Raw genomic sequence first — 18800 nt, 5'->3', positions numbered from 1 at the left:
CGGGCTAATATGGCTGGATCTGGGTTCCGTCATTGTGTTCCTTCTCACTGGTGTCGTCACCACCGTAATTCACGGAACGTCCAAATTTCGACCACAACGACGATCAACCACATTCCGTACCGTTCTTTCGATTTTGTCAAGCATACTGCATTTTATATCCAGCATAATTGCATTTGTTTTGGTGATTATTTGTTCAACTCTGATTCCCTTAATATATCAGCAATATCCTTGTAAATTGTCGATAATCGCCATATCTCTGATAAGCTTTTACAGTATCACGCTAATATGCAATGTTGTTTTGTTAGTAATGTTCTTTCGTAGAAGGAGTAGCGAATCAACTTTAAATGAGTCCCCTGTCAAATCGGATCTTAGTGCCAGACGATCAATTGTTCTGGACTGACAAAATCGTAATAAAGTCACACATGTTACGAAGTGCATACGGTAATCAACCGTTTTAATTGATTAATTGTCTCATTAATACGTTTGCCTATTGTTCTTCGAAAGATCTTATTATGCCCATGAAGGCGCGTGTCTGTTTAGGGCTGTCTGTAAAACAATATTACTACTGGATTTACTTAGTGAATGGTTGTTTTTGCGTGGTCTAAATCACAATTCAAACAAAATGTTTGAGGCCTGTGACCCACAAAACACCTCACAAATACTTTTATTTAAAGAATTTTAACACTTTGCGGACACTTCATCGCTATAAAACGGAAAAAAACACTGGACAAATCTTCCATACGCTCAGTGCAAGTGACTCACTTAGAAAAGTAATTTTTCACTTTCCATCACAATACAATTCATCGCAAACAGAATAACCTTTTAAACCAAAAAAACTTCATGGAACATCAAATCCGTAATGGAAAACACAGAAAAAAATCACACCCACGGCTCCCAGCCCCAGTACATCCTGCTTAGCAGATTGGCATCCTGCGCCTGATCGATTAAACAGTCCACTTGCACATCCACGGCCAGATTCATTTCCGGCTGTTTGCTGCGCAAAGAATCAGCACTGCCCAAACATGCTTTCTCCATTTGAGCTAAAATCTCCCCCGAGACCAGCACTGACCGATGTAGTTCGTCGCGAGTGATATAAGCCGGATTTCCGCCTTGCAGTTTGCGCTGTGCAATGGCGATTTTATCGCGCGGGAACCAGCGTAGATCATCCGTCACTGGACTGTCGCCTGTGCCGATGTACCAACACACAAATCAATTTACTGCAGCGACTAATTGCATCAAGTACCAACCGGACTGGGTACAACACAATTGCATTGCAGCCGCACTGACAAACACCAAGTGACAGCTGCTGTGCCAATTGCTGCGAACTTGTCATATTTAATATGCTTGCTAATTTACTTTATACTGTAACAAAGACTTCTGTTGGATCAAAGCATTAAAATCGACAAAAACGCCATACATTTTAACACCACTCAACTATGCATAATTCGATCAATATCAATCATATTTTGGGCGGCATCGTAGAAGAATAGGACACATTAAAGTAAGATGCGTTTATTAATAAAATGATCAAAACTATGGATATCTTCAACGCTTTTTATTTTAAAAGAAATCATTTTGTATTCCAGATATAATAATGACCTATAAATTAAACAAACCTCACATATTAGCATAGTTCTTACCAGACCTGGGCAGTTAATTTTAACTATTTAACTTAACGCGAGTTTTTTTCGAGTTAACGAGTTATAACTTAACTTTGAAGCTTAGCTCGCCAGGACGAAAACTTAACTCTAGCGCAACTCAAAAATAATATAGCGCAACTCGAGTTTAACGTAACTCTGGAGGTTTCAGTTGAAAGCAAAAATGAAATTAAAAAATAGAAAATATCAGAAAAAATGTTATTTTAACCGTGGATCGCATAAATTGCCATAATTACAAAAGTATCCGTGTACAAAATTTCTCGAGCAGACGTACACTACGACCGCCCAAGGCTTTGATTAGACTAGGAAAAATGCACGTTGGCGTGCATTTGACAGACCGGAGCGCAGCATTTCCTTTGAGTACAGTATACTACATTTTATATTACAAACTGTTTAAGTATTTTAATACTATTTGTATATGTTGAATAATGAAATTTTATATATTATTTTGCAAAACGACTTAGGAACATAAGCATAGACTTCCAGTTACTCGTTGGAAATGGCTTTCGTGACAACCTTTCGTAACGACCTTTCGTAACGGACACAAATCAACGAAAGTATGTATTAATCTACCTTCGCTACGCTTCGGTCGATGAATATGCATCGGAGAGTCCATGCTGACAGTGAGTGTGATCGTTCAATTTGAGCGCAATTAACAGCGTGCAGAGAACGTAATTTTTTGCGGAGCAAAATTTTGTCAACGAGAGGACAAATCATGTTCCGCACCAAAATCACACGGGAACTGATCGTCTGTGCGCTACCTGCTACCTGTAATTGTTCGCTACCTGCCCATTAGGGAAGCGTAATAATGCGGTCAACGCTGTCAAACAGCTACACTAACTTCGGTAGCCATGTGAAGCGAAATCTTAGTAAAAAAGTTCAGCGTTGCCGGCGCTCGGCCCCAAAAGCCAGGGTCAAAAAGAGGGAGGAATTTTGAGAGGCAGGAATTTTTATGTGGTTAAAAAGAGGGAGGAATTTTGTCAGATAAGAACTTCTTATGTTTGATTTTTTCTTGAGGGTGAGAGAAAACAGGCAGGAAAAACAATAAGAACAAAACACAAAAACACAAGCATGTTTTCTTTGTATGTTTCATTCTTTTGTTTCATTCTTATTCTTTCTTATGTTTCATTTATATTTTATCTTCCTCCCTCAAGAAAAATGTGTCTCTCGCTCTCTCCCTCAGGAAAAACATGAAAAAGGAACATTAGAAAAAGCATGAATTTTAAAAATCAGTTTTAGGAAAAAAATTAATAATTGGTCTGTGTCTCAAATCTGGTAAAAGTGATATCGGTATGCATAAAAGACTACTTGAAGTTAATTAATAAAATCATGATTTTTTTTATTAGAAGTTAACTCCAGTTAACTTTAGTTATTGCGGCTAACTTAACTCGTAGCGTAACTCGCGAGCTGCGATTAACTCTTAACTCTAACTATGAGTCAAATTCTCATAACTGCCCAGGTCTGGTTCTTACCAGATGGAGCGCTTTTACGGGCATTGTGCAACCAGTCCACCGACGGTTCTTGAATAAAGACATTCATCGTGGCCAACAGAATTTGTTGTTGTTTCCGCAATGCTCGCAGTGCCAAAATCATAATCTGCTTAAATTTTCCCGCCACAGACAGAGGCGCCACTAAATTCACCAGCTGCCGGGTCAGTCGAATCGGCACCAATTCGGGAATGGGCAAAAACTGAACCGCAGATCCAAAAGCGTGTCCGAAATCGATCGGGAAGATGCTGCCATTAGCAGTTGATATCAGAACATTGCTTAAATGGCGATCACCAATCCCCAGAATATACTGAGCAATACTGAAAGTCGCATAGGTCTCCACGAAAATATTGCGTATCATCACAAAAGCATCCGGAGAAACAGTTAATTTTTCCAGTTGAGATCGCAGCAGATATGGTTCAATTTTTTGCTCTGATTTCCGAAAGAGTCGGGGCATGTCGCTTGGATCCAGTACTCCATAAGACTGTTGATACGCTGTGCGCTCAGTTACATCTGCAAGACACATAATAATCTTTTAACTTAACTATGGCGGTGGATTATTTTGGACTTTTACAGTTTTGATCAACTGCACACTTTCAAAGATTTCATGATAACCAAGATTGTGATTCATTTAATTGATGCTTTTAACAGTTCAATGCAAAGTGGTCGAGTTTTCAGTGCTACACAAATGTGGACTATAGCTAACAATGAGGGTAGCAATATACTGCCAGATAAGGAAGGATTTACCATCTTTCTTTTTCTTTAACGCGCTGGCAACCATTTTGACAAGATTCTGTCGAAAATCATCTCTGGCAACTGAGAAGCTTTCGTCGATTTTCAGTTCTTTCGGTTGATTTTGCGATAAAAAGCCCTTCAGGGACGTAGTATTCGGCACCCACTCAATCAAGCCCACTTGAGTAGTCATCGGTACCACTTTGTACGTAGTGATCTTCAAATTGCGCTTCCAACAGTCAGCATCCTAGATTTGCAAGAGACCATGTAAACGACAGATAATCTCAGATACATAAACAAAATATTCATACCTGCTCAAAAACGCGATTCATTAACTCAAAAAGCTGTTCAATACGCTGATCCAATCGCAAATCTTCGCCACCTTTGACCAAAAACAAATGATCTTTCTCGTCATTACCGCGAATCATTATTCGTATAGGACGGCGAATAGACGGCAAGGTCATAATCTACAAAAAGGAACAAAAACAATACCGTCAGTGTAGCATAGTCCCAAAAGTTTTAACAAAAAACCAAAAAAGTCGCAATCATGGGCAAAACGCCGGCAAAGTGTTATACGGCTGAAAGTGAAAGTGTTATACAGCTAACCATTACCTCTTCCCCAAACGACGTAATTTTCACGTGGTGCTGTAAAATGGGCTTTTCCTGACCACTGTACTGTCCAGGAATTTCCAAACTCTCCTCATAGTTCAACGACGTAAATCTCGTCAACCACGGGTTAATTTGAGAAAGTTTGGTGAAGTCCTCGTTCTTATTCTTTTCTGCTTGATCCTTTAACCATTCCTCGAATCTCACCTTATCGGCCTTGAACTGTGAATACTTTAACTTCGGAATCTTTTTTCCGGCAGTGCCAAAAAGGGTTAAAATCTTTTCGCGGGAATCCTTGATAAAATTCTTCCACGTGGGATTGAGCGAAGAGACCGCATCTTCCGCCAAAACTTTCCCGTAAATCTCTTCAAACTCCCGCTTCAATAGGTCATTCTTTTTATCTTTCACCATGAGTTCCGCTTTTTTGGCGAAATCGGCGAAAAACGAATGCGGAGGGTACAGAAGCTCCAGGTTTCGAATAAATTCGTTGACAAGCGGCAAATTCAGTATCTGTGACAGCCTATCACATGCTTTGCGATTAACTTCCCCGCTCTTGCTCTCCTCAAATACGTAACCTTCCTTGCTGATTCGAAATCCATATACCATCGCCTGCGGATAGGCATCAGCCAAACGAACCAATATATCATGCACCGCAATCCCTTCTTTCTTGTCCACCAAAGCTAGCATCTGATTGGTCCACGACAGGAACATCCAAACTGGAATGTCTTTGCATCCCTTTCGGAAGCCGTCCACAATCTGTGGATGCTCCGTAATCCACACTAGCAGTCGACTGAACAAACCCCGCGCTGCAACACTGCCGAGTTTCATGGCACGCAATAAAGCAGCAGTACCGCATTCCACCAACTGCACATCAGCAATTACATTTCGTCCCACCAAGCCGTCGCAAAACCGAAATTCTTCCAACAGATATTCAGCTGACGCTGGGTGTTCGGGTAATTCTTGACAGCTTATTCGCAGGTCTTCAAAAATTTGAGGATATAACCCAGAAATATCATCCTTCTGCAGACCAAGCGCTGCTTTTCGTTTGTTATCAAGCTCCATTTCGCCATCGCATTCAATTACCACAGACACAATGGTATTTCGAAGGCGGCACACCGTGACCTTTAGGGCCGCTTTACTGCTGGGATCCGCGTTTGGGATAGCTTTTTCCGCCAAACGCAACGCATCGAACAACTTCACCAAATTCTTCTCGGCTTCATCAGCGGTACAATAAAATGATGCTCTTTCCAGAGCGCCAGAAATCTGAAATTACAAAAACTATATCATTATATTAATAAAAATCACACGAAAATGCTGTGTAACGTCAAATTTACACCGTCCAATTTTGTTGATTCGACCGAACAATAAAACTAAACCATTCAGAAACACCAAAGTCACATACGTAAACTTGTCCCCAACGGTCTTGGAGACGTTTCAGCGGCAAATCCGGGGAAGCATAATATTCGCTATCTGGAATGTTTTTCATGATGGAGACCGTTGTCTTCATGATCTGATCAGAAACGCGGAAGTTATGGTGGCGCACAGCACTAGTGGCCACTTTTAGATTCTCGTGGACTACAAAACTCTCCACTGCATCGGCTGCCTCTAAACAAATCAACAATAAAACTGCGATTACACAGATACCAGGTAATTTTGACTAAGCAGAACACTCACTCGACAAAGACGACTGGGCCATGTTCCTGACAAAAAAACACCGATTGACAATCAAATCGTTCCATACACCAACGCTGTCCATATCACTTGGCTCACGGTGGTCATCAACCAAATAATTCATAAAACTCTCCTTTAAATTGCGTTCATTGTCCGGGTAGAGTTCGCATTTCTTCTGGACAACAACACTGCGTCGAGCTTCGTTAATAAGCTGCATCAGTGGCAAATATTTTCTGCGACTGTATAGATTCAGTTGTGGTGTACCCGCCCAGTTTTCCAGAAATGACCGACTGGCCAGTTTAAGGTAGTATTCAGCGTGTTGCGGCTGCTTCTGTTGAATGCAGAATATTCCTGCAGGTAAAGCGAAGCGTCTTTCCAGTATATCTTTTCTCTGGGCATTTGCTGTTGCGGTGTCAAAGAACGTTTTCAAAATAGCAATCGAAGGAGGATGGTTTTCCAGTGTCAACTTCAAAAGACTTTGAACCGCATAGGGCATAGCAACGTCGGTGAAAAACGGCTCCTTCCATATGCGATCCATTGTTTCTTCGTCCAGCTTGCTCTCAGGTAAGGAAACCGCTTCCAGATCGTTCCAATTGGCCAGAGAATTTAAGCACCTAAAACAATTCAAGATAACTTTTAATTTTTCAAGCTAGTGCTTCTTGCACTTGCACAACGAGCGTATGTTTACTGGTGATTAAATTTGTTTTCCTGTTTAATTTACTCATACCTTCACTGGCTTCACATGATTCAAGTACAATACAGAGTCACAGACTATGCGCTACTAACCAACCTCATATACGATTCTTGAAGCAACTGAACACTCTGATCAGACCCGTCCTCGGATGTGTAAAGTTCAGCGTAAAGGCTCATTGCTGCATTCAAGTCGCCGCGAATTTCTGCATCAAGAGCTAACCGCACGTTATCAGCTCGACTGAAAACGTCTTCCAATCTCACGCCCTGAGTTGAGTCGGTATCACCAACATTCTGCAGTAGTTTGAACACGTTGAGCCAGTAATCCGACGCTTTCTGAACCCCGCGTTTCGCGGACGGTTCACTAGTCTGCTTCAATAACGCAGTCTCCAGCACGGCAATACCTAAATGAGGCTGCTGGGACTTTACCGCAGCCGAACCGATACTTCGAGCAGAAACCGATCCCTGCCAGCCAAAAAAATTAATTACAGTCAAGGCTCAAGATATGCGCACTCAAAGCGTACCAACAATCGGGTCTCATCTGAAATAACAATATTCAGCATGCTGGTTAAAAAGGTCACATCCGACACACGTTCGTCGTCAAAAATTTTCTCCAATCTTTCCACCACTTTGTCCAGCTCACTATCCACAATTTCGCGTCTTTTCTTGCTTTCTTGAATGATTCCATGAAATAACCTGATCAATAACAGTCCAGCTGTGTGTGGATCCAATTGAGTTAGAGTTTGCAATGGCTGGATGATGGCGGAATGGGTGATCATCACATCCGGTACCTCACCAACTCTGTACATGCGCGATAGTTTCACTTCCAGGTCTCTACGCTCTCGTTCCTTTTTCAAACTTTCTTCCAGCTGTTTCTGTAGGGTCAGAGCGCGTTTGGCAAAAAACAAACTGGCATCCTGTTTGTCCCGTTGAACACGCCGACGGATGCTATTCAACTCCTTCTGCGTTTGTTCCTGCTCAAAACGAGCCCGGTCCTCCTGGATATAAATTTTACGTTGGTAATACCTGACGAAAAACTCTAACTAACTCTCCTCATAGTACAAAAACCAAACCAATCTGATTCAGTTTACTGATCCCACTGCCTTTGCCGAAAACTTTTAGCAGAATTTATCAAATTCGCTAAAGCACGTGACTTCCCAAATCACGCTAAACGGCTTAAAGAATCCAAGTTTTACGTACCTGGGATATTTGATAGGCATCTCCCGAACCACCGAATAAGTTTCGCGATGGCATTTCCACCATTAAAGCTTCGGAAAACTGCGACCCATACGTGTGCATTCCCGAACTGGCCAGACTGTCCATTGCGCTAACTGTAGCAATCTGTGTCGGCGTAAACACCGGTGCCCGCTGGCCGACGCGAGCTGACCCGAACGTACCGGAAAAAGTTCCTCCAGCGTACGTACTGGCAGTCACTGGCATCATGGACGAACGACCACGCCAAGTGGTTTCAATTTCCTGCTTAAAAAATTCACAGTCCGACAGGGCGCTTGGAAACACAGGAAGGCCAAACTGAGGTGTTTTAGCCGACAGCTCCAACAGCAGATGACAAGCAGAGGAAAGAAATGTCGACTGCACTTCAGGTTCCAAAAAAGTTTTGAAGATGGTCATCAGGCGAACGAAAGTCGACCCAGAGAATCGTCGGTCTTGCGCCCAAAAAGTAAACAGATTATTGCGCACAATCTTGTCTTTATCCGTTAGGCCCGAAGTCAGGAGGACTCGCGCTGCCTGGAGTACCCGTTTTTCATCCTAAAATAAGATGATTATGTAATACCGTACATTCATGGGATCGAAGGCAGGAAGGGCGACGCATAAGATAACTCAACCAGCTAAATTTCCATCATTACTCACATCCTATGACTTACCGTATTCGAAGCGCTTTCAAATCGTTCATAGATTCGCATGCAGAAATCATACACTTGCTGTCGTAGTATAGGACTGGGATGGGAGCAAAGCGGCTTCATCCAGTCGAGAAGTTCAATAAAGTCTTTTGTCGTCAGCCTTGCAGATACTGTTCTGTACAACTGAACTACCAATCCCTGAACGCTTTCATTTCTAAAACGAAGCGGCATTGAAAAACAACATGAATTTTGATAGTGCAAGGTAGTTTGATCGTCACCTGTCTGTAAAGCACTTGTCAATGTTTGCTACCCTAAATTCAAGAAATGGATTGTCAAATGTCGAACTGTTCAAGATTTCCAGACATATTGTCTTAGTTTTCTCTCCCGAAAGCTGAGGGAATATATTCAAGATGCGGCGTAGGTGTCGGCCGACCATTCGGGGACAACTTTTGTGGAATTCTCGGAGCATAACCATAAACTGCATTTCCGCTGCAGGCTGATTCTTCGGCTTTTGCTCGTCATATAACTGGTCCAGTTTCTTATCAGCTTCCAGTACAGCGGATTCGATCCTTGCTCGCTCAACTTCATCTTCTTCAGCTCGAGTAATTAGCAATCCGAAGGCCAAAGCGCTAGCCCGGTAGACGGGGGCGGAAGCGGTTTTCATGTGGAGAATCAGGACTCTTTGGAATTCATCAAAGACACCGCTATTCAACGGCAGTTTGGCATGCAAGATGACAGCAATAATGCTGATAACGACCAGGTTCGATTTCGCTTGGGCAGGATCGTTCGTCAGCAAACTGGATACAACATTTTTGGCTGGGCTGGTCAACAAGCTGCGCCAAGCTTCAGCCATCACTTTCAGCAATGTTAGATTGTTCTTTTGCACCTATCACAAAAAAAGCGTTATTTGAAACAGAAAGGTGCAACCAATCATGCCCTGACAATAAGAGAAACATTCATACATTCATACTTGCCTGAGAATTCTTATGCGGAACATTTTTCAAAATAAAGATAAACAAATTCTGAGCGGCGCTTTGTGCAAGCATCCGAGGCGGTGATGTCAAAGTCCATTTCAACATGGTTTCAACCAGATCAACGGTAAAATAATTCAACCCGTCGGGATTTGGGATATTGGAGATCAGATCTACCAATGGCGCATACAAATCATCAGCAAATCCCACAAAAAAGGGCTGTTTGGAATTTTCCACATTCACAATCAATTTCGCAATAAAAAGTTTCACATTCAGATGACCAATAGGATTCTGGATTTTTTGTTTCAACGCCACGACCCAGTCTGGTGTCGGTCCGCTCTTGGGAGAAATACCCTTTCCGGCCATCATCTGGACAATGGCAACCAATGTGGCCATGCATTCATTCAAATTGAGATCATTCATTTCCAGAATGACGGATTCTTTGGATTTCCTGGTTGCGTTTTCTTCTAACACACTCAGCGGAATCGATCTACGATCCATCCCGGTCGAATAATCAAACCGACCAATCTCTTCACCCAGACTGCTGGCCTGAATCAAGGAAGCTGCCGACGCCCGTGCCGACATGTATGATGTCATCGTGAATATGCCGGCAGTTAACGAGGAATTTGAATCAGTCTCATCCGTCATTTCCTTATGCACCGCTGCCAGTAATTCCCGTCTTTCAGGTGACTTAATGAACTCTACAGGAAATTCGTAAACCGTGTCAACATCCACCAAATTACTCCATAGAATTCTTCCTGTTTCGGGCTTCTCTTCGAATAAACATCTGTGATAAAACCTCAACTCCGTTTGAGTAGCGGTGACCGCAGCTGCTAAGACCTTATATGCTGCACAGTGCAATGTCCGTCGAGCTTCTTTCAGTTCCGGATTCACAGCCACGTTTTCATGAGCTAAACCATCCGCTGTCCGAGTCAAAAACTGAATAAGCTCTTTTCCAGTTGGATTGGCAATCGGCTTCCCATCCGTTTCTGCCCGATATTTGGCAAAAGATTTCGAAACAAGAGAGACCGCCGAAAAGAGATCAGCTTTCGGTGTGCGAGAACAGAAAATCTCCATTAATTCCAAGCAGCACTTCTGCTCAATCGTCAAACCCAGAGTAGGAACTCGGGGTTTCATCTCCAGCAACTCGCAAATTTTTTCCACGTGTCGAGCAAAAAATTCCATTAGTGCCGACTGAGATGTGGACCGGATCATCGGCAGAAGTACTTTATCCACAGCAATTTCTCGGTGCTCTACAGCATACTGAACATTAACAAAAATTTTCCATGGGATATCCATCATATCCTGCGTGTGCTCGCCACGATCCATAGAGCAAATACTCTGAAACATCTGGTCGAAGCGATCCACTAGCGGATGGTTCTGGTCTCGGCAAATGATTTTGACGCAAACTTCCAGAAGTACTCGATTGTCATTTAACGGGACAGCATTCAGCAAAAGGTCAACGGCTTGCAGGTAATACGCTCTTCGAGTAGCATCTGAGGAAATTTCTGCAGCTGTCACGGGAAAATCGTTTACATACATCATTTGGATAGCTTCTTCCACTCTATGGACGTCTGCAGCGGAGAGGAAAAAGGGCAGCAATCTTAATGCATAATTCTTCACCGACACAATAGACTGATCACTGGCAACATCGCGGGTCAAGACCGACACATAAAAGTCCATAACCTTCGAAATCTCGGGCGATGACTGTTTCAAAATCTAGAAAATAGGAAAACAACGAATTCGTAAAGTTTTCCCTAACTTACGCTATATTAATCATTCGCAAACAGGCCCCAGTTTCTCGTGTGTTGTACACAATTTCAAAAATGCTTATTGACGCTAACACAAAATATACCATTTTAAAATTTTTAATTAATAATAGCATAGTACTCACCCCGGAATCAATAAAAAGCAAAAGTTTCAGATTCTCTAATGGAATCCGGTAATCTTCAATGCTGCTAAAAGTCTTTATGTATATGTCCAAAAACGATCCCAAATACTGCACCACCATCGCGCAGAAGTTTGGACCATTCTGTTTCCGGAAAGCTCTATAACTGACCACATATTCCAGACAGTCCCTGATGATCTCGTTGACAACTTTTAACTGCTTATGACGAAATATCAACTCCAAAAACTTTCCTTGCGCCACCGCGTGTTTTCCATTCAAGTCAAAAATATATTTGAAAAATGGCCGTTTCACCTTTGGGTAAAATATATCCCGATCTGTTGATCCCAAGAAATATTTCCCCACTATCTCATTAATTCCATCCATGTAGCTCAGCGCCAGTAGAAACAGCTGCTGTTCTTTTCTGACGGAGGTCGTCAACCAGGATTCCAATCGAGATCCACACGCTTTGAATCCCCTTTTCAGTCGTTCATCAACAATATCCAGCAGCGTTAGTCCAAACGTTTTCGGGTCATCTTTCATACCTTTCGACTCCAGATAACGAAAATCTAAACGTGAATCTCGAAGAACAGCGTAACTCTCAAACAGGAAATTATCAATTTCACTATCCATCCATAACGGTATATCGTACTTCGGCTGAACCATTAACTTCCCAATTGTTTCTCCTAACTCACGAATAGTTTTCGGCTCCAGCGATCCCGTCAATGCGGATAAAAACGCTCTGACTTGTTGGTTCAATCCACTTTTCACTTCCGGATCGCTTAAGTCAAATCCCATTGCGGCCGGATTCAGTATCAGGCTTGCCGTAGCAGAAAGGAAATCTTCATTCCACAAATTAACAGGTAGAGAAATGCGACCTTCTTTTCCATACTTCATAAGAACGTAAATAATCAGATCCGTAATGCGTATCAATAAAGTGCACTTCATTCGCTGCACGACAGAATCTTCCGAACTGAACAGAACACATGAACGACTGCCAATTCTCTCCATAAATTCTCCAATCATCTGAAATAATTTATTCCATTCGACGGTTTTAGCGGCACCTCCTGGATTGATATACGCTTCCCTTAATGCCCACGCAAAGCAATCGACAGCCGCTGCCAAACGTTCGAGAGTGTGCAAGCACTCCCCCGGGCTGTCCAATCCACTTTGAACAGCTTCGACTGTTAAAAGATGATTATCTTCCTCGGCGGTGAAACCACCATTCAAAAACGTACGCAAAAGCCAGGATAAACCTTGAGTTTTCTTGAGGTCATCGAAAAAGCTCGCAGCATTAGACGAACTTTGGGATGTCCGTATCACTGCCTCCAGTAATGTCCACGATTTCATGCGGCAAGCCATTTCCGGTCGACAGCTCTGAAAATTAATTCTGTCAAATCTGAGTTTGCTTTGCCAATGACTTTTCTTACCTGTAGGAACAGCCATTTGATCAGATGCTCTACAGTAGCTTCCTCCAAATCAGCCGGCCTGCGTCGGTGAGTAGTCGGTTTCTGCAGTTTCTTTACATATTTTCCCACAATTTTTTCCAGATGTTCAAGGCAGCTTTCCATTAACTTTTCCGTCCCCATTCCCGCATTGTCACGGTGAGCAATAGCCAGACTTTTGGTAAAAGTTACTACCAGATCAATAGTGAAAATGTCCACGGACATGGGATTTTCTCGAAAAATCCGGTAGCATCGACTAAACGCTAATCCAGCTCCAAACCGTTTTGCGGCCGAAGAGTGACTGGCAAAGCTGATGATTTTTTCTAGCAGTGACCGAGTGGCAACAGACATTTCCCCGGGACGAGTATCTTTCAAGGACCATTCCAAATATTCCTGAGCACATCGGGCTGAGAAATCTCGTACGACCGGATTTCTCTCGCTAATCAATCCTTCCATAACACATTCCAGCACCGCTGCCGACTCTTTGGTAGCCATTGCTGATTTCCTCGAGTACCAGTGAATGATCTGCAGTAATAACGGTTCAAAAATCTGTTTTGCAATCGGTTCCGCATCGCATGCCAATTCCAGTAATTTCGGCATAAGTTTCTGAATCAAATTTAACAATGTTGATTTGCTTCGTCTATCATCGGGCATGAATGCATGGTTTCCAACCAACGTAACTGTCATAGCGTGCAACGCCTCGCATGCCGCAACTTTAGTCCTCCTATCTGGGCAGTGCATGGCTAAGTCAATCACCCTTGGCAGCAAGTCATCCAGGAAGAAATTACTCAGTATCACATCGGAAAATGGGAATTTAAAATTCATATGCTTCTCCATATCCCAAGCAACAGCCGCATTCTCTGTTTCGTCGAGTCGGGTTGCTTCCAAAACGAAATGATTATATTTTCCACCCAAGGCGCCCAAAAAATCTAAAACAATGAGTCGAACGCGATCAAGCACCGCTCCATCCAAATCCATATCTTTTTTGCCTTTCTTCGACACTATTCCATCAGTAACAACAGTTGAGCGCTCCCGAAATGCTGCGGCGTTTCCGCGAAGAAAACTATCTAACTGAGGAATCACAGAAGCAAAATAAGGTTGCATGAGTGGCAAAGGGATGGTCCAGTCGATACACCATCGGTACAGAGTTTTCACAACATTTTCAGCAAAATAAAGGTCACTCTGGGCGGTCTGCAAAGCCAAAAACAGCGGCTGGTCCAAAATCATACGATTTTCCTTCAGTACTTCAATCAGCGCATTCTCAGGGGCATCAAGAACAGCGCACAGAGCAGACACCAGTAAATCCCCAAAGAAATGTTGGACCCTTCCAGTAACTTTTGCAACAAAAGCAGCAGTACGGTTAGAAGGCTCTGAGGTTGGAGAAGGCTCCTCCGTCATGATCACATCGGTGTCCATTTCCTCATCCATCAAACTGGGGATAAGTTTTAATCTACGATCACAGTTCCAAAAAACGGAAAGGAACCGGTAGAGGCCCGGTACCAGCGGATGCCGATCGGACATACTGATGATCTTGTGGCATATTTCATTGGTTCCAGTTGAGAGGACGTCCACTTTGGCTTTGCTCACTGTGTTCTTGATTATCTGTTCCAGGGAAAAGAAAATCTGAAAATCCTGCTCCTTCAACGGAGCTTTATCCACAGCAATCACATCAACTGCGATGGAGTCATCTTCTGGAACCGTAGAAAGAAGCTGAAGATTCAAGGAATCCATAATACGAGCTGCCGCAGCAAGAAGATCGGTGAAAATCAATCTTGAGACACCAAGCAAATCCATTTCTGAGATCCCAAAATCATTCAGCACGTCCTACAAGTTATCCAAACCATGTATGATTTCAGTTTTCGATTCTTTAGAAACAAAAGTGGATACTGTGAAGGAAACAAGCAGTAATCATCAGCGGAATATGTGCAGCATCCACTACAGTATTAACTTTTTACATTGATACAAAACGTATACATACTTATCGTTAATACCTAACTGCACTTTTACGCGCATTTCAGATTCTACCGTATTTTTCACACGTTGCTTTGTATCATAAATGTACTTTCTACTTCCAATTCTAAAACAGACATTTCTTTGCCCATAAAATTCTACACTGAAAGACAATCACCTTCATATAAGTGCAGTTGACCAACTTTTCCCACAACGGAAAAAAGTCCTTGAAATTTGTAGGCTTCGGAGGCTTCCGTACACCGGATATTTCGGATTCCAAGCTATCTACCGGAACAGGATAGGAACACGACCGTATAACTCCCTGGTAGACTGAAAAACATACGCGTTTCAAGATTTTTCGCATCTTTGTTAATCTCTATTATGGTAAACCTCACTACGTACTTATTTCGGAAATGAATTCCCCCGCGTAAGTTGACGAATGACTAGCCACTAGAAAAAGCTTCACAACTGCTTTACAAGCAAGATGTTGATGTGGTAAGCCCAGCTTGGGGAACATGTCCATCAACAGAATGCACAATCGTTGAACAGCCGGTTGGAAAGTATCCGGCAGGCCAGTTTCACCGTCCTTGATCATAATGGACAAACTTTCAATAAAACCCGGTAAATTTGCCAGCTTATCGTCAGTGCTTTCCGAATTCGACGTAAAAAACATCTGCTCGCTTTTGTAAATCATCTCCGTAAACATGCGGTCAATGGTTTCACGGGAGGCTAATTCCACCGTTGCTGCGGCAAAATATCCATATCCACGTACAGCCAGTGTAAGGTTTCGGTAGCCTTTTGCCTCTTTTATCTTTGAATCGAACTCTTGGATGAAGAAGTCGTAAGCTAGTTTTGCATTTTCCACGCGATTTTTCAGTTTGCTGCCTGCAGCAACTGAGCGTCCACACTACAACAACGCACTAAATAAATACAAAACCAACCTAACAGCAAAAACTGACTGACACAAAACAACAAAATTTAAAAACGCAGTCACGGCATAGAACATACTCAACCGCTCACGAATGCTAAACCATACAAACGCAAACGAAACTCAACACTTTCCGTTTTTAAATAGGTATCAAAACTAAATAAGTATTAACGTCCTTACTTCTCTAAGGTAATCATCCAGAGTCCTGGATCCCTGTTTTTGAACGTCTCGGTTTGCTGGATGGGCAGCCCAGTACGACAAATCGCAGTAGATTTCAGTATACATCTCCTGTTTAGCCAGAAAGTGAGGGACCAATAAACCGCGATGTTGCGATATCAGCTTGAGCGCTGAGACGACCATGGCATATCGAGACACTTCGCGAGCATGAATAATTTTTCGGCAAGATGTTACGATTACATCCATGTTTTTCACACCTTCGAAAACACTTTTACTGAGAATATAAGTATAAAAAGTATAAAACACAGCCCGATATGAATGAGCAGTAGACCCACATTTATCACTATTTGAGAAGTGATGCAACAATCCGGAAAGGCCGTCCAGACACCCAGCAATGGTCGGACATTCAGGCTTTGAGCTTTTAATCTGCGCAAGAAAATCACTTTAGATTAAAAACCAATCGAGGCTTGCTAAAAAAACTGAAGTGACTGAAAATATCATCTTTTAATCATTGAAAAACAAAACTATTCTCGCAGCAGAAGTGATAACTGATCAAATGATTCTAGGAGGCCTAATGCACTCAACAATCTGGGATTTTTATTGCAATATTATACAGTATACGCTTAAAACTGCGCAAATGCGTATACCAAATCAGAGTCCAAACAACAATTTCAATTACTTTTCCACCAATCTCACGAATATTTTCTTACTTCTGTTTGGAGATCATTAAAGAATACATGGAGAAGAGCATCAATAAGACTATCGTCGATTTCCGCTGGGACTTTCTGTGCGATCTGTCCCAAAAAGCCATAAAAGATCTGCTTAACTGCAACAGAGAACCAATGCCACGCTTAACATTCAGCATCTCTGCGCCAGTAATACCGCATCTGGCTTTTACCTGTAGCAGGGAGATATTTGTAGTTACGCTTGCATTCATTCACCAACCACTTGACTGTACTGGGGACGTCCAAAGTGCCGAACTGCTCCGAGTTGAAGGACAATCTGAACACCTACACATTCCCAAAACGACGGTCAATGACAGCTAAACTCAAAATTACAAATGAAAATTCGTACGAGTGTAAGCAGCATCACAGCCGATGTTCGAATTTTGGCGGAAGAATTGGACCTGATGATGAGATCCGCAAACCCCTGTCACAGATGTTTGAAAAATACATTATTTTAACAAATAAACGCCTGATATGCATCATATGCCAGAGCGACCACAATCAAAGAATACACATAAAACTGCAAAATAAACCCAAGTCAGAAACAAGAAATACGAAACGACAAAAATGGTGCCATTAACAGCACACAAATATAAGAATACAACGAACAAATAAGAAACCAAATGCTCTCTTTATGATAGAAAATCGAAACTTAACCCACCCATAAATCTTTCAGCTGCATAAGGATCGTCTCCCGTGCAATGTTTTGGTTTTCCACGGCTTCCAGCAGCTTGCATAATAAATCCAAAACATCTTGAACTGTATTCGATTTCTGCAAAAATTTTCCATATAAAATTTTACATTTACATATGTATTGCTAATCAAATTCCTCACCGTATCTCCCGCGAGATGGCTCACAGCGCTCAGCAAACTATTTTCTCCTTTGACCAGCAACGGCATTATCACGCCTGAAACAATCATAAATCATAACAAAATCGTAGGACATGTTCAGTAAACAATATCCCCAAACTAGATGCGTGTTCCTTACTCAGTTCCTGCAGACCGGTCTCTTGCAACGCAACATTCTGAATCTGTGCAACAATCTCGCACGCATCGTATTCCATGCGGGAGTCATCACGCTCCAGCACATCCCTCAGATTGTCGATCTGGTTTCTGATTTCCCTCGAAGCCATTTCAGTTATCTCAGAAGAAATATCGCAAAGCGGAAATGATAATTCCAGATATCAAACCATCAGGTTTTGCAACATCTACTAATCCACTAATCACAAAAACGCGGCAACGAGCTCCTGCTCGGAGAATTGAAAGATTGCTCCTTTAACGGCGACGGGCATTCCATATTTTAATCTACATTGTACTATTATTTGTACATACAAGTAAAAAGATGCAAAACTCAATAAAATCAGATGTTGAGAGATGAGAGCCCATGCCGATTGGGAATACACAAGAATGATAATGGTGGTTAATGGGTAATTTCTGCAGTCACAATTTTAATTTAAGTTTGCCAGCAAACAGGCCGGGGTTTATGTTCGTATTTGTGTTTTTGCGGAGATTCAAGCAGAAAACTGAAAACACAAAAGAATGATCGGATACTGATCGTACTGACGATTTGAATAGCTTACACAGTTCCGCGGTGATGCAGCACTAACCATACGCAGCGCCCGCTGTAAGACGAGGGAACCGAGCTCAGGACGGTCAGCAGTGAGCACTGACTGTTGACTAATGACTACAAACAAAATCGAGCGAAGCGGAATATTAGTGTGAGAACGGGTGAGATAAAAGTGTGTTATAAAGACCATAAATATAATAATAATGCAGACTCGCTTTGCACTTATTTTAAAGGTTTAAAACAGCAGACCTTGATTACGCACTCGGAAAAATGTTTTAAAATCCCGTTTTCAAATTTTTTATAAAATTTTCTATTATGAAGTCAAAAAGATCGATAATGGAGAACATTCGTGGCCTGCTACGACAAATAACGACGTTTTTTTTGCTTATTCTGTCAATCTGTCTGACCGCATCGAATTTTCCTTAACCTTTTCTCGTGCGCGAAATTCC

General features: G+C 42.2%; 1 protein-coding gene across 2 annotated transcripts; it reads right to left on the bottom strand.

Moving 5' to 3' along the window:
* Positions 1-652: 652 nt before the first annotated feature.
* LOC129593636 (DNA-dependent protein kinase catalytic subunit-like) lies at positions 653-18412 on the bottom strand. Of its 2 annotated transcripts, XM_055490053.1 has the most exons (26): positions 18365-18412; positions 17773-18307; positions 17619-17692; positions 17446-17556; positions 17134-17208; positions 16958-17069; positions 16770-16885; positions 16395-16485; positions 16063-16316; positions 15357-15861; positions 15133-15284; positions 12990-14828; positions 11569-12936; positions 9678-11393; positions 8982-9589; positions 8728-8917; positions 8045-8611; positions 7369-7842; positions 6945-7309; positions 6158-6768; positions 5886-6088; positions 4490-5746; positions 4189-4344; positions 3893-4124; positions 3131-3658; positions 653-1184 (listed from the first exon to the last, which is right to left on the bottom strand). In XM_055490053.1, the coding sequence occupies exons 2-26, from the start codon at positions 17915-17917 to the stop codon at positions 880-882; spliced, it is 12054 nt and encodes a 4017-aa protein (XP_055346028.1). In that variant the 5' UTR covers positions 17918-18307; positions 18365-18412; the 3' UTR covers positions 653-879. The 2 variants fall into 2 exon arrangements, with proteins under 2 accessions (XP_055346028.1, XP_055346029.1); XM_055490054.1 differs by lacking the exons at positions 16770-16885; positions 16958-17069; positions 17134-17208; ... (2 more) ...; positions 17773-18307; positions 18365-18412 and having other exon boundaries at positions 16063-16327; positions 16395-16460.
* Positions 18413-18800: the final 388 nt, after the last annotated feature.

This window comes from Paramacrobiotus metropolitanus, unplaced genomic scaffold, assembly GCF_019649055.1.
Source record: "Paramacrobiotus metropolitanus isolate TYO unplaced genomic scaffold, Prichtersi_v1.0 Parri_scaffold0000062, whole genome shotgun sequence".
In the NCBI taxonomy this organism is placed as follows: Eukaryota; Metazoa; Tardigrada; class Eutardigrada; order Parachela; family Macrobiotidae; genus Paramacrobiotus; species Paramacrobiotus metropolitanus.
This window is presented reverse-complemented; position numbering and strand designations above follow the sequence as displayed.